This window comes from Myotis lucifugus, unplaced genomic scaffold (genome assembly GCF_000147115.1).
Source record: "Myotis lucifugus unplaced genomic scaffold, Myoluc2.0 scaffold_528, whole genome shotgun sequence".
Classification (NCBI taxonomy): domain Eukaryota; kingdom Metazoa; phylum Chordata; class Mammalia; order Chiroptera; family Vespertilionidae; genus Myotis; species Myotis lucifugus.
This window is the reverse complement of record NW_005871576.1, coordinates 110,724-127,687: the sequence shown is the minus strand read 5'-3', so window position 1 is coordinate 127,687 and position 16,964 is coordinate 110,724. Positions and strand designations below refer to the sequence as shown.

At 42.8% G+C, this 16,964-nt stretch overlaps 1 protein-coding gene across 1 annotated transcript in view; it reads left to right on the top strand.

Moving 5' to 3' along the window:
* The window catches only part of LOC102438368 (protein shisa-9-like), a gene marked incomplete at its 3' end in the record, with an annotated part of 261,481 nt that extends 245,244 nt beyond the window's left edge, over positions 1-16,237 (top strand). Inside the window, 2 exon segments of the mRNA XM_014446353.2 lie at positions 9,186-9,341; positions 16,190-16,237. Of these exon segments, the coding sequence (XP_014301839.2) occupies positions 9,186-9,341; positions 16,190-16,237 (204 nt within the window).
* Positions 16,238-16,964: the final 727 nt, after the last annotated feature.

Genomic DNA, 16,964 nt, shown 5'->3' with positions numbered 1-16,964 from the left:
AACACTGCTTCTTGGACTTTATTTTCTTTTATTCTGTACCATCTGGTATAATGTTTACTTAAAGGGCCTCCTTATAAATCAGGCAAAAAGGTTTGGTAGGAAGAAAGGAACCAAAAGAAGAGCGAACCCAGCTTAGGGATGGCTGTGGTGTGGTCTTAAGGGAAGAGAGTGGCCTGGCACTTAGGAATGTGCCTGAAACATCAAAGCTGAAGACTGGGCACTCTTCACCTGGTGGCCACGCCCATTGGGATGGACTGCTCTCAGTGCCCCTGCTGGTCTCGCTGGTCACAGTGGAAGATTCTGACTGTGATGGGCTCATGTTCGTAATGGCCTGCTGTTGAGTTGTTTTTAGTGACATTTGCTACACCTCTCATTAGCTCGCTTACCAACACCAGCCAGATGCAGTCCCTTCTTTCATTTCCAAACCAGAACACATTAGGGTATTTCTGACTTTATAGAGCATGCATTGTTTGCTATGCCAACCTAACCTACCTTGTTTTTTTCTCACATTAAGAAATGTCCATCTCCTTTGCTTTCGTGGAGCTATTTTGATGATGTATAAGCAGTTTTGGTTTTGTTTGGGGAATGAATTCAAGGTTTCCATGACTTGATTTGAACTTTGGTTATTTCATATCAGTATTATAACCATTTTAATTTATCTAAATTAAACATTTATTTTTTCCAAAAAAAATATATTGTTCCTTATCACTACCTCATAGAGTTAATATAAAGCTTAAAGGAGATAGCGCATAAAAGTTCTTTTTAAAAATTATTTATTTTTAAATTAAAAATTTTTCAATTGCAGTTGACATGCAATCTATATATATAAAAGGCTAATATGCTAAGTGTCTGACCAGTCACTATGATGCGGACTGACCACCAGGGGACAAACACTCAATGCAGGAGCTGCAGTGACGCGCACTGGCACTGCAGACCCGGCGTTCACAAAGCAACACTCGTCTTCTCCCAAGTGGGACACAGGCCTCACCACCAACCCGGAGCGACAGCTCACGAAATCACAGCCAAGGCTGCCAAGACCCCATAGTGCAAAATTCGGCCCACAGCCCAGCTCAGCACAGAAATGGTTGCTATTGGTGCCAGGTAATGACATCATGTAGCATTGCCTGGCTTCCTCTCCCTAGCGACCACGAGTCTCCTTGCAGTTTCTTCAGCCCAGGAACATGACTTGCTTTATAGCCAGGTGGAAACATTTCACACTTTAACCAAATGTCTGTGAAGCGTTTTCCTGTGCCTCATCTCATTTGATCCTCACAAAAGTCCTGGAGTAGGTAGGAGACTCGGTGGAATCCTATTTTCTTTTCATTAGCCGGAAAATGGAGATTTAGAAAGTTTAAAAACTTAACCCGACTGAAAAGAAGTAAGAAATGGTGGACCTTGAAAATGACTTCAGGTTTTCTCACTGCACAGAATATAGTCAAACACTGCTTCAGTTAAATATTTTACCCTTTGTTCCCCCTGCGTGATCTACAATAATAATCTGCTTCGTGTTGATATTGTTGATATTCACTGCTGTGTTGCTGACAATTACCTGAAAGAGAAGCTTCACTGGGCTGGAAAAAGTTCAGCTACATCAGAAAGCAGGTCTAATTAAGCAAGTTTATTCTATATATATAAAAGGCTAAGTTGACTCGTGCATGCACAATAAATATAAAGCTCTTGCTGGCGCCAATCGCACGCATGTGTTTCAATCTGTCATTGTCAATCATGAATTTGGTTGACACTTCTATTATAGAGAAAGGGCGAATAGTGATATTAAAATACTTCTAATTAATTTATTTTCAATGTGCATGAATCCGTACACTGGGCCATAGTATTATATTAATTTCAGGTGTACAACACAGTGATTAGACATTTACAAAATTTACAAAGTGATCACCCCAATAAGTCTAGTGCCCCCTGACACCATACAGAGTTATTACAATATTATTGACTATAGTCTCTATGCTGTACTTTATATCCCCATGACTGGCCACCTTCCCTCCCATTTATATTTGGCAATTTGTACATCTTAATCTCTTCTTTTTCACCCATTTCCCCACCCCACCCCCAAATCTAGCAACCATTAAACAGGTTTTTCAAAAAAGAACTACCATAAAACCCAGCAATTCCACTTCTGAGTATTTATCTGAAGAAATTAAAAACACTAATTTGAAAAGATATATGCACATCTATGTTCATTACAGCATTATTTACAACAACCAAGATATTGAAGCAACCCAAGTGCAAATTGATAGACAAGTGGATAAAGATGTGGTACATATATATGTGAACCCTGAGGAAAAAAAAGACACCTACTAAGAAGAGCTCCTGGTGGCTAATTGGGCTCAAATTAAAAACAAAACAAAACAGAATCTAGCAGCTATTTCTGCACAAGGCCCTCTCATGCAAACTGCACTTCAGGAGAAGCCTGTGCTGAACTGCCTACCTGCCATCTGAGCCTGCCCTTATAAAGGAGTCCCTGGAACCCTATTTCAACCAATAGGACTGAGGCTTTCTTCATGCAATCAGAGCTGTGCAGCTCCTACCAATCAGATGGCTCTGTTCTGATCAATCAGGACAGTGCCTTTTGGACCAATCAAACTGTGAGGATTTGGAGTCCTCATTTGCATGAGGATGGTCCAATGAGGAACCAGGGGTGGAGACTTCTGTTCATGTAAGCCAGCTCCCCTCTGGCTCTGGGAGCTCACTTTACCTTTCCACCGGTGACTGATGACTAGGTCTCCCTGGCTTAGCTGAAACACCAAAGATGTCTCACCAGAGCAAAGCAGAACAGACCAGCGCAGCACAAAGCAGACCTGCATGGAGCAGAGCAGGCCATTGAGGAGAAGAGCAGAGCTGTCTAGCCAGAGACAGGCCTGGCCCTGGGGCCGCCTCATAGTGGTGCTATTTTACAATTGAGCTCTTTTGCAATGAAGAAAGTTTCCATCTTCACTGCACCACAAATTGGGGATTCCTGTTGGCGTTGAATTGGCATCAATGACCATTGGTTGACATATGCAATGGGATATTACTCAGCAATGAAAATGAATGAAATCTTTTCATTTGCAACAACATGGATGGACCTAGGGGGGATCATGCTAAATGAAATAAGCCAGACAGAGAAAGACAAATACCATATGGCTTCATTTATGTGTGGTATCTGAAAACCAAAACCAAACAGGAACTAATAAATGAAGAAACAAAACAGAAACAAAGTTATAGATATGAAGGAGTTCTATATCAAGTGACTGGCACATCATATATGCTCCACAAAATAATATTTCACCATCTTGTACCTTTCTGTGCTATTCTTCCTTGTGATATGCCTTGAAAGACTATCTATCTATCTATCTATTATATTTATATTCCTTCTCTCAATTGGCAAGGGCAGGCTGTGCAGATTATAACCTTTCCTCCCAGAAGAGCCACGTTGGTCTGGTTTCTGATAGACATTGTCTCCTGGACTGAGAAACGTGGAGCACCATCCCAGAGTTTGTAACTGAGCATTTTTACCTTAATGATCCTATCTGAATGGCATTCATTTCATTTCTCTGTTTGGTGACTAAGATATACCACGTAATAATGACACTTACATGGAGGTTACCTTAATGTAAATCTGCCAGATGCTTCCTATTAGAATAACTGAATCTTAACTTTATTTGAAAAACTGTTGGTCAAATACATGAGGCCCCTCTTTTCTCTTAGGAAGGAGAACATAAGGATGCCATCAACTTTTTGTTTGCTGACTGAGGGTCTTGACAGAATGCAGTATCACAGGACAGCACGTTCTTATTAATCATATCTAAGCTTCAGAATGAGCTGCAAGATTATAAGGAGGCAGGGAAAGTCTTCTTGTGGCTCTCAGTAGGAAGTACCTTTCTACACAGGTGAGGTGTGTCTAGAAGGGGAATAATCCTGTTAAGAACAAAACGTGTTGGTCTTACTGAATTCCCTTTATGGTCATGACTGTGCAAAAGACATTTTATACATCTCTATATGCATCTATTCAAACATATTGATATCTATATCCTGCATATTCAAATCTATCTATGTATCTATCTATGTATCTATCTATCTATCTATCTATCTATCTATCTATCTATCTATCTATCATCTTTAGATTCCTTCTCTCAATTGGCTATGGTAGGATTTTCAGATTATAACCCTGATCTTATCCACTCTTCACTCACCTTATTGTTCTATTTTCTTGGATGCCAACAAGGTTTTCTCTCCATCTACACTTTTGTTTCTCCCCCGTAGCTGGATATATTTGTGGAAAATTCACAGAGAAACTGAGTTGTGAGGTCCTGTTCAGGAAAATGAAATAACATTTTAAAAACCCAGTCACAAATGTCTGTTTAATAATTCTTGATCGCTGGCCTGAGACTGGTTTCAATATTTCTGAATATTCAATGCCTGTAAGCTAGCACAAAATGATGATCTAAAACTGCCAGAAATTTGCTTCCTGTGGTTCTGAATGTGAAAGCAGGAACTTTGGGGCAGCCTCCTTTCTTCCTTTGTGAGGGATCACTTTGGTGAGCCTTCTCCGTCATACCCACTTACATTAAGTAGCTAACCGCTGCCCTTGAGGTAGCTCAGGGCTTGGGAGAGTCATCCAAGAGCAAATACTTTATAATGGAATATTAAACATTCTGTTTAATAATATAAAAGGCTGTCCCAAGTGGTGAGGAACATCTATACAGATCTTTATTTTCTTTAATGAAGTGTTTAGCGTTTCCCCTGACCTGCCTGGAAATAGGATTTGTGCCTAGTGGGTGGGATCTGGGACTGAGGGAGCAAAGAGATGGGAGGAAGGGCTCCCACTGGCTGCTGGGCTGAGGCGGTCAACTCTGTAACTAGATAGACTGGTGTTTGGAATCTATTTCCAGGGGGAAAATGGGAGGGGAGGGGACTTCCATTAAGACATTAGTTAATTAGCTTATGAATATCCTTGAGAATTCTGTATGCACTACTAAGGCAATTTGCTCTTTGAAATATCTACTGAAGCTCTGTAGAAAACCCAGGAGTATTGCCTTTTGTATCTGACACAATCCTTAGAGCCCCATGGGCAGCCTCCCCTTTGGTCAGTTCCAGATAACAATCACACTAGTCAGAAGTCTACCTTGCAAGTGACAGTAATCCCAAAGCGTGCTAGCTTATTTAGAAAGGGGCTTCCCTCTCCCCTCTGCTTCTTGCCCATTGTCCTTTATTTCTTCACAGTGGAAAATGCTTTTGTCCATGTGGTAGATTCATACTCACTTGACTTCATGCCTTCTAGCTCCTTGACACCAAAGGTTCCAAATAGAAAAACTCAGGGAAGAACTCTGATTGGCCCAGCCTAGATCACACACTCACTTCTGGCCTAATCACTGTGAGAAGAAGGTGTTGTGATTGGTCTGATTTGGGTCATGGGCTCACTTCTATGGCCAAAAGGGTGAGGTACTGGCACTTCTATGGCCAAAGGGTGAGGTACTGGCCTGATTTCCGACTGCCAGCTCTTACATCTCTGAGTAAGAGTTTCTCTGGCCACTAGAGCTCACTCTGCCCATGAACAAGGCAGGTTGCAAGTGCTGAGAAATAACTGTCTCCTGGTCCTCAACCAATGACTAATGGGAGTGAGTGTATAAATACTAAGGTGTTCCCTTCTCCTGGGGTGACAGAATTCTGAGACATGCACTCTGCACCAACATACCAGAATTCCAGAGTGGAATTAAACTCCAGTTCACCACAGTTGCTTCTTGCTTAGCATTGCACTCTCTAGCTGCTTCTTTCTCTTCCCTGTTCCCCACCCCTCCACTTTACCAGCATTTCCTGAGATCATCTCCTCTTTATGCTTCTTGCACTTGAGTCCTTATCTCAGTGACTTCTTCTGGGGAAACCCAAACTAAGGCAGTTACCATGATTGGCAGCTCATCTAGTGACTCAAATGGGGATGAGGAAGTGCCAGAGGAAGTGGTGGCTCTGAACTCACATAAACAAAGCTGTCCACTAGAAAAATATGTCATGAGGAAAAGCACAGAATGAGAACTTACATAAGCCACTTACAACTGGACCAACATTTGGGCACAAAACATGTCTGGACGGCCATGCCCAGGGAAAGCAGACAGACCTCCCCAGCAGGTTGCTCTGGAGAGGAAAATGTCAAAGCACCTTGGGGTCCAGGGTCCAGTGAAAGTTGTATCTTATGCAATATCTTCTCCTCCATTAATTCATTCATCTTAAGCCTCTCCTGCCCCAGCTGAATGTTAGCCAAAAACCTATCATGGAGAAGGATAGGGCTGCCTCCTCAGATGCTGGCCAAAGGCTGGGCACTTGGCTTATGTTTGATGACATTTCCATTAGACAGTTGGGCTTGTGTGATGGCCTGTGCATGGGCAGTGATAAAAATGCTCTCCTTATCTCTGTGTCTCAGCTGTGAAATCCCTGCCTCTTTCCATTTGGGTTTATTGGTTTCTGAAGCCCAGCTCTTCCATGCATGCCATGGGTTGAATTGTCTAGAAGCAGCACTTAAGAGGGGTACAGGGCATGAGACTTGAGAGAGTGCCTGTCAGGTAACACACACACACACACACACACACACACACACACACACTCACACACTCACACCTCTGAGGTTGTGAGAAAAACAAAATGTTAAAGATAAAGGAGCCACACTTAAGAATCTCAGATAAAGTCTAAATCTGGGGTGTCAAACTTCAGCCCTTGAACCAAATCCAGCTACCGCCTATGTTTTTCAATAAAGTTTTATTGGCACAAAACCACACCCATCATTTACATAATGGGCAGAGTTGAGTAGTTACAACAGAGACTGGATGGCAAAGCCTACTTATTTACGATCCGGCTCTTTACAGAAAAAGTTGCCAACCCCTGCTCTAAACTTGTCCCAACCCCTGGGAGCTCTGTGGTATCTATTGCTCCATAATTCATCCCCACCTGAGACAAAGGCTGGTCTTTGGATCTTAATGTCAGCTGGACGTTGGTCGCTGGCCACCCCAGGTGGTGAGGGTGAGGTGCATTAAGCGCCCTAGAACTTGGGTGGTGGCTCCTATCAGCCTAGAGAGCAATTTTCCAGATACTTGGAGCAGCTGTGAGCTGTTACCGGCTGACACAGCAGCTGGGAAATGGGTGGGTGTCTGGGAATCTTCAGGGCACCACCAGTAGCCCTGCCGTGTTTGTCTGGATCTGCATATGTGCTTCTTGAAGTTGGAGAGAACCTGTATTTCCTGCCTGAAATGGAGCCATAATTATGTCACCTAGACTCCTGTCTCCCATTTGACTCTTGCCTCTTGTTCATCCATCTCATTGCTCTCAGGGTGAGGAGGAAGCCCTTAAAAAGGTTACTGGGTCCTGCCAGCCTCTCAGCCCCACCTGGTCCCACATCGCTCACACCCTGCTCTGCAGCCATGCCTGGCTAGTGTCCACGGAGCATTCTTTCAGTGTCTGAGAATGAATGCACTGTTCCCTCCAACTCAGGACTTTCAGCCGTGCTGCTTCCTCTGCCTGGAACGCCCTCCCCAGCACCTTCTACCTCCCCACACTTGACTAACATCTAGATCTCCAAATCTCAACTCAGAGAACATTTCCTCAGAGAAACCTCTTGAATCTCCCCACGAATCTGATTTCACACAAGTAACCAGTACTCAGTTTGTGTGTCTTGACGTATTTTTTTTTTTTGCAAACCATAGCACACAAAAATATGCATAGATTTTCTTTTATTCAACAAAAATGCGATGTTCTTTTAAAAAAATATATTTTTATTGATTTCAGAGAGGAAGGGAGAGGGATAGAGAGATAGAAACATCAATGATTAGAGAAAATTGCTCATCAGCTGCCTCCTGCATGCCCCACACTGGGGATCGAGCCTGCAACCCGGGCATGTGCCCTGACTGGGAATTGGACCATGACCTCCTGGTTCATAGGTCAATGCTCAACCACTGAACCACACCAGCTGGGCAAAAAAATGCTATATTCTTTTCTTTTCTTTTTCCTCTTAACAATATAAAACCATAAGAAACTATTCAGTTTGACATGGTTAACTGATTTTTATCTTATTGTTTTCTGGTGGATGAATGATATTCCATCATATGTATGTATATATTATGTACATAATATGGATGTACAATAATTTAAGAACTTTGTGAGCATGGATTATGTTCTAGTTCCTAAGTTGGCTGGTGGGTGAATAACTTCTATATATGTGCATGCATACTTGCTATTTATCAATTACTACATAATTAAATTTAAATAGTGAATAGGAATAAGAGAATGAACATGCTCAAAATAACAGTAAAATAAATGAATGTTAAAATTAAAAAAATTATTTCCATATTGATAGGAGTTCAGATGGTTTCTCTATGAGTATGTGTGTTTTCACTTTACAAACAACAGTGCAATGAACATCTCTCAACAAATATCCTTACATCCTGGTGCTTATATTTCTGAAGGCTCAGTCCCTAGAAGTGGAATTACTTGATCAACATGCACATGCACTCTAAATTCAGGACCCACTCCCAGATTCCTTTCTGCAAATGCAGCAAATCACACCAAATCCACCATCAGTTGATGAGACTGCTTCCTTGCCAGTATTGGTGTCTTTCAATGTTTTCAATGTTTGCCCATCTCTTGGCAAAGGAATGGCTTCTCATCATTGTTCAGACTTGCATCTCCTTGACTATTATGAAGTTGATCATCTTCTTATTCATATATTGTTTTGATAATAAAAGTAGTCCCTACAGGTCCTAGCCTAGTAGCTCAGTTGGTTAGAGCGTCGTACTGATATGCCAAGGTTGTGGGTTCGATCTCCAGTGAGGGCACATACAAGACGCAACCAATCAATGCATAAGTAAGCGGAACAACAAATCAATGTCTTCCTGTCTCTCTCTTCACCCCATACCCCTCTCTCTCAAATCAATAAATTAAAAAATAGCCCCTACAATGATAGGACCTTGTGCTAATTTATGGTGGAGGTGACTTTCTGGGCACATCCTTTGCCTTTATCATCTGTCCTCACCTGCTCTCCAGTGAAGACTGTGTTCCGTGGTTCCTGATGTGTCCGAACATCCGTTGCCGTTCTCTCATGTCCCCAAAGGGTCGGGAGTTTTGGTTTTGATGAATACAGCAATGGTGGGGTTGGCAGAAGGACCTCCACTCTCTGTGACCATCTCCCTCTGTCTCTTCATTTCCAGACTCTACCCAGATGAACAACGCAGTGCCCACCTCCCCTTTGCTGCAGCAAATGGGCCATCCGCATTCGTACCCCAGCCTGGGCCAGATCTCCAACCCCTATGAACAGCAGCCTCCTGGTAAAGAGCTCAACAAGTATGCCTCCTTGAAGGCCGTCGGTAAGTGCTGTTTTATTTCTCCTCTCCTCTTTCTTCTCTACTTTGCTGTTCCATCCAGATCTTTCCCTCTCTCTCCAACTTTTTTTCAACTCCTTTTTCCATTCTTCTAATCTCTCCCTTTCTTCATCCATCTATCTCTCAAAATCTCTCTCTTCTCTTTCTTCTTCTCTTTTTCTATCTATCATCTACTATCTATCTATCTATCTATCTATCTATCTATCTATCTATCTATCATCATTCTACCTACCTATATATTCTGGATTTATCTACCTGGGATATAGTTTACTAAGGATCAGACCCCTCAGATGCTTTCTGTCTGACCCAGGTCAAGTCCGTCCTGGCTGTGTGGTGCATGTTGGGGCTGTTACCTGGGGAGGAGGATCCGTATGCTCTTCAGGTCCCACTGACACCTCAGCACCTTCTGCATCTACCATCTGCCCTGGTGAATCCTCAGGGAATCTAACATAGAATTCAGGACATGGAGTCTCTGAATACCTTGCCCTTTAGTGGACAGCATTCATCTACACACATTCTATCTCTGAGAAGTGGGTGAACATCATGTTCCCATCCCAGGAAGCTTCCGCTCTTCAGGATGTAAGCATTTCCTGGGACAGGCAGCCTGGAGCTGCTACTAACCGAGTTCTTACCAAGTGCGAGACATTGCACTGGGCCTTTTGACCCTGTCTCATTTCCTCACAGTGATCCAAAGAGGAAGGCCAGTTATGGTTCCAACTTTCTGATTAGGAAACTAAGACTCAAGGAGGCTAATTGAACTTGCCCCACATCAAGCAGCTGTGAGTGACAGAGCTGAGACTTGAACCTGTGTTTTTATTACTCTGGAGCCTATGCTCCTGCCACTAGCCTCCCACAGCCCTTCGGTCCATTCCCCAATCAGACATGAGGGAGTGTGACAGTGACCAAGGATCTTCAAGAATGTACTCATGACAGAGTCCTATTGGGTGACAGCAACAGCCACGGCTAAGTCAGACTTTGGGCAAACAGAAGACCCACTGACCATGTGCTTTCTTTTATTATCAGCTTCTCATCCTCTTTTCTTCTCCCACTGCCAAGGCACTCATTAGAGATGGAGTAGGAATGCTTGCTGATCAATTCCAGTGTGAAATATCCTAATTCCATTATAGAACTCACACCAGAAACCCAAGCACAGACACTGTCACGTGTCTATGATGCTTGTGGTTGCCATGGTCTACAAACATTGGACTCACAAAACGACCACATTGGTGCCCAGCAGACAGCCAGGCACATACTAGGAGCTTAGTAAGTGTTTGAGCCAGAACTCTATCTTTAGGAATTCTTGTTCCCTGATCTCCTAGGATTTCCAGATGGAACCCTGCAAAGATGGGTTGAGCCAAATTTATAATACCAAGGATGCGGGCTGTGCAGACTGACACGGGCTTTTCTAAATCTGAAGCTTCATAAGACCTTACATACCAGTCCCCTATGCTTCATGTTTAACTTCTACACCCACCTGAACCCTCATCCACATCTCATGACCACAGATTCCTCTATTCCATATTGTGTGTTTGCACAGCACATACATCTTAAGCATGTTCAAATAGACTCAGATATCACTAGGCAGGGATGAGGGCTGTTGCCTAGGAGAGGAAGAGTCAGGGCATCTGTGTCGATGTAACTGTGGAAGCCTCGTTCACTATTTGATGGCCTGCCTCCCTTTCAGAGCCTTGCATTTAGGTCATAAATAGTGTCTGCTCTTAATATTTGATTCCTTTCTTGGCACAAAAAAATCAGTCCAGATGCTTTATCTTTTGGAACTGGTCACATTACCCTAAACAACTCATTTGTTCAACTTAGGCTCAGCGTCTATCCCCCCCTCAAAACCCAGTAGCTCCTTGGGTAAATAATGGATACATATTACCACAGAGTTCCTTGATTTCAGAGTGCAGGATTTATGCATCGTGCAGAGCAAATGTCTGCAGTGCATTTGGAATTAAATCTGCAGTATGACAATTTATTTGACACTCTTTGAGTAGCCTTTCTTCCTCAAAGGAAGAACTCCTAAAATGTTTGTTGAATGAATGAATGAGCTTGTATTTGACGAGAATCAAAGAATAGCTTAGTAGGAAGAGAGCCACACCTCTATATCCTTTAAAACTTGTGAAGGATCTCACTTGAGGAATGCTCCCTAGTCCTGGTTATGATTAATGGGCCCCCTTGCTTCTTCTCTGACTATTGTGGGGGTTTAAAGATAGTTTTGGGAATCTCTAGTGAGTGGAAGTCCACTGAGGAGCTGACTGAGGGACTGCCTGACTCAGTGGGTTACCAGGAGTCCAGGATCTGCCTGCACAAATGACATGCAAATCCCATAATAAACATTATTTCAAGGGTTCTTTATTAAGTCATAATGTGACCACGGTGTGAATGATGGGATACATTTCATTATTGAAATCATTACTACCCAGGCGAGAAGTCGTTTAAAAAATGTTTTGCTGTTAAAAGCTCAGCAACCTCTGATAACCAGACTTATTTTATAAAAATGTCAATTCAGTAAATAAGAGGAGACTTGGACAGATTTTAGGGTGAACTGCCAAGTTTAAAAATACCGCTGAAAAATAAATTTCTCCTGGTGGCTTTACTATCCAGAACATCAGGTGGGTTAGGTGGTCACTGAAACCCTTCGACCCAAGTTCCTGCATTTGAAAAATGAGGAGGCTGAATTATGTGGTCTCCAAGCACCGCTCTAATTTTAAAATTAGAAAGTTAAACAATCTCACTCATTCTAGTTATTACAATATCTAGTTATTACAGTATGGGCCATTAAATTGTCCCATTCATTCAATTCCAACTCCGGGGAGAAGAGGGTAGTAATTGTTGGTTGTTCTTTTTAATTTAATTTTGTTGGTTTGCTTGTTGAAACACACTCACTCATGTTTAAAGAGAGCTCTTTTCTCTCTGTAATTCAGGAATTATAACATTTGCTTTTATATAGAATATGACTACAGAAGCATTCAGGAATTATAACATTTGCTTTTATATAGAATATGACTACCAAGGGATTCACTGCCCAGTTATCGGTAAAGATTACCACATATTAGGGAAATGTCAGAGGCTAAACCTCATCGAACTCTGTACAAGAATGAGGGATGGAATTGACTTATCATATGTTCATTCATTCACTCATTCATTCAATCAATCATCCATTTATTCATTCCCCAAACATTTAATCTGACATCCCTTTTTTATAGGTTTCATTGAGGCATGAACCAAGTCTGCCCCATGCATCAGTGTATCCCCGGCATCTGGCACCATTGGGGAACTTGATAAGTGATCCCGCTATATATTTGTAAAACTGGTGAATAATACCATGTAATCCCACATCAAGTCAGGAGCAGGAGGTGATCAGCAAGATGGCAGAACGACATCTGCAGCATGGCCTCCGCAAGTGGTCAGGACTGAGTTTAAGATCTAGTTCAGACATTTACAAGTAATTGAAGAAATTACTTAACCTCCTCAGGTCTCAGTTTCCCCATCTGTAAAATGGAGATTAATAATGTACAGCTAGTGGTTAGGTGGAAAGATTTAATGATGCAGTGCACGGAAAGTGCTTGACCTGGTCTATAGTCAGGCCTCAGTAAATTCTGCCACGCATTTAAGAGTTGTTTGTTGCTCATATTTTTCCCCTGAATCTCCAAGATACACTGGTGCCTTGATTAACACGCAATTGCCCAGATTGCACTTTGAAGGAAGTAGATAGATCCATATCCTTTCCTCTAGTTGGATGGGAAAGACGTGCCTGAAAGCTCACTCACTTCGGGAATTTCATAAAACAAATAAGCAAGTAGGCAAACAGCAGATGACTTTTCAGAGGACCAGTAAAGAGGCAGCCCAAACCTCTTTGCCCGCCCCATCTGTCTCCTGGACAGTGAAGACCCATGCCCAGGCGAAGGGCGACGGTCTATCAAAGAAGGATTCTATTTCACTCAAGTAATCCTCTTACTAAGTCAGGAATGTGGGTCCAAGCATTTTAGAAATGTTTCCCCCAAGATGGAAGTCAAGAGGTGTGTCTGATGATACACTGAGCCAAAATGTTGCCTAAAAATCTAGGTAAGCACCCAAGTTCTCTGACCTGAGCCACCAGTGTGAGGGGTGGTTACAATGTGAAGACCCATTTTATGGTTCCTCATAGGTCAGTCCTTATAAGACGGAAGGGTTTGTCAAAATATCCCCAAGCATCACCTGATAGTTCAGAGAAGGGTGAATCCTGCCTCCTGAACTAGAAAAGGCCCACCCTTTTCTGCAATTCCTGATGGATTTTGCTAACAGAAGATTGCCCCCACATTGGCATTTATCTCCCATAGGCCCCAAGTCTAGTTTCTCCTCTCGGTGTCTGAGACTTTAAATCCTCAGCCACCAAAGGTTCCCAAGCACGTGCCCTTTAGATGCTTCAGTGCAACTTTGGTTGCCTAGTGAGAGAGACAGGATGTACCAGCGTGACTGATAGAATGCTGTGCGTAGTGCCTTTGTTTTTAATTCAAAATTTTAATAAGAAAATATTTTCTCTGTTGCTGTTTGACAAGACGATGGACTATTTTTGCTGGAACCGTGTTACATTTTCCAATAGCACTTCTTAAAGCCACAGTAACAATGCATTTAGACATGTGGAAATTGCTTTTTTTTTTTTTGGTGTGAAAACCCTAAATGATGCATACAGGCCTCACCCATGAAATGACCTCTGTTAGTTTATTATTTTGTTTAAAGTTACGGCAGAAAGGGAGCTGGTATCTTTGAACGCCCAAACAGTACACCTCTGTGTTGTTCCAGTGTTTTACAGATGGGGAAAGTGTGGCTCTACACTTCTGTAGATGACAGAGATAAGAGTCATATTTAGGATTTCCTGATGCAGAATCCTATGTTCTTTCCACCACAAAACGACGCTGTCATCCAGAGAGCAATTTCTGGCATCAGAAGGATATAACCAGAAAAAAAAAAAGGTGGAGGAGGCCCATTCTCCTCTTTCTGTAGGGGGAGACTGAGTAAGGTGTTAATTGCTTTTCATTGTTTGAAGGCAAAAGTTGCCCCGTGATGCTGAGTATAATTGAAGTATATTTAATGTATATTATAGTTGAAGTATAATTTACACATAATTAAATACACAGATCATAATTTTACAATAGTGTGATTATTAAAATATACACATACTAGGGTAACCAACATCCCAGTAAAGATAAGAAATATTTTCATCTCCCAGAAAGCTCCCTCATGTCCTCTTCTTCTCAATGCCTTAGGTCCATCCCTTTTTAATAAGAATTTAATTTTTCACCCAAAATGCTTATCTAAGGTCCACTAGTGCCAAGTGCATAGTGAAACCTTACCTCTATGTTTTGATAGCCCATGTGCCCTCTGAGTCAGTGTCCTTATTAACAATGGATTTTATGAAACAAAATTTGTCGGAGCGAAGCCCTTTCTTGGGTAGTGGGGACAGAGGTGACCACAGCATGGTTCCTGTCTTCAATGCAAACAGTGATGGCTTTGACTGGGGGTGACAGGCCTTCCTTGAGGCCAGTGACTCAGTGACTTGGTCAGGCTTGTGTCCACCCGCAGAGGACGACTGGGCCAAGTAACTGTTTCCAAGTGTCAAAGACCCCGGCTCAGAGGAAGAAGAAACAGGAAGTCATCCTGGGCGGGTTCCACTTAATTTTAACTTGTTACTCTTCTCCTGTCACTCCATTTCCCCTCTGTTGTGAGTGATGAGGGTGTAGAATTCAGATCCACAGGGGGAATGTGGCAATTTGAGTGTCCTTTGGAACGCCTGTGAGGCCAACCGGAACTGTTTAAGTGGGGACAGATTTGTGCTCTGTAATCATTCAGATCACAGACTGTTCCCTGCGTCTCCTCTCAGCTGGCAGTCTGACGTGTCTCTGGAAACTTTAGAGAAATGTTGAGAACTTGGTCTTTCCTGGTTGATTCCTAAGAAAGAGAAGCTGGTGGTGCACACTGATTGGTCAGACCTGTAGCCAATGGGCAGAGGCTGCTGCAAAGACACGTGGGCAGGTTTGCCCCGCTTTGAGTAAAACCCAATCTTACAGAGAAAGCCTACCAAGGACAGGCATAGGGTGTGTAGCCAGAGCCATCTTTTACTTTATGAAAGGGGTCCCCCTGGAGTTCTGCTAATAATGTGAGAGTCCCCCAGCGCTCATTCGGAACCTCTGAAATGGAATTCAATTTGGAGAAATTGATTTATAATAAAAATTCTGGGCATTATGGAATTCTCAATTCACCAGCTTAGCTTTTAAGGGAATTTCCATACCTTAGGAAAAGTGACTCCTTGGAGAAACTTGAATTCATTCATTCATTCATTCAACAATATTTTTTCAAACACAGCTGCAGTCAGCAGGGTCTGCCCCTACCTGGAATTTGATGCTAATAATGCACCCCACCCCTTTTTCAGGAGGGGGATTGCTGTAAACCGGGATCAAAATGTATCCCTTGTCAGCACAGTGTTGTCGTCATTAACCAAAGTCACCTCATCTAAACAGATTTTTCTCTGTTTTTTAGAGGGTTGAGATTTAGAGCTACCCACTGTCTAAGAATTCTCTCTCCCTTTACGTTACTGAAAATATCTAGGCCTTTTGCAGGGGGCTTCTTTGGTTCCTCTGTGGGCTTTGTCTTGAAACTGCTTCAAGGCCTTGCAGAAAGAGATGCCCACATAACTTCATTTGCACATTTGGTCCTTCGCCCTGTGCCCTGTGTCCCCTGAGGCCTGTCACTCTTGGAGGCTCCTGCTGGGGCCGCCAGCAGCACCTGGATGTGAAGACACAGCGAAACCGAAGCAAGAAACAGATCAGCATCTCTCCATTGTTATTTTTTAGGAAGTTCTGATGGTGACTGGGCAGTGGCGACACTTAAGTCACCAAAAGGTACCGAATGGTGTTCTGTAGCTTGTTTGTACAGGTGTTGTCAGACTTGACATTAATCGGTGAAGGCACAGAGAGTCCTAGTGTCTATGTATGACTCAATGCAAACGTGTGTCTGTGTTGGGTGGACCTGCAAGTCCATCTAAGCGTCTAGGTTCTAGTGTATAGACGTTGTGTGTGTGTGTGTGTGTGTGTGTGTGTGTGTGTGTGTGTGTGTGCCGGGCCCATCGTTGAAGAATTACTACTTCTCGCTTTCCAATATATATTGCCTGAAGGAAAATGCCACTCCCAGAAACCATCCCAGATAAGACCTCTGGGAAATGCTGCTTTGTCTCAGACAACATGGCAAAACACAAGGCAAATTAATGCAGGAAAAAACACAACTTCCGAGGGGGAGATAAACAGATAGATAAACAGAGAGAAAACATTCCCAGGATCCTTGGGAATGATTAGGCTTTTAGGGAACAGAACGCTATTTTCAACTTTGCTGAGGTAGCATCAAAAGTTAAGGAGTTGGTCTACTTCAGTGATTCCCAAAGTGGGTGCTACCGCCCCGCGGTGGGCGCTGCAGCGATCCAGGGGGGCGGTGATGGCCACAGGTGCATTTGGGGGCGATGAGTAACTGCTATTAAAATTTTAAAAAAATTAATTTCCAGGGGCTGAGTAGTATTTTTTCTGGAAAGGGGGCGGTAGGCCAAATAAGTTTGGGAACCACTGGTCTACTTGAAAC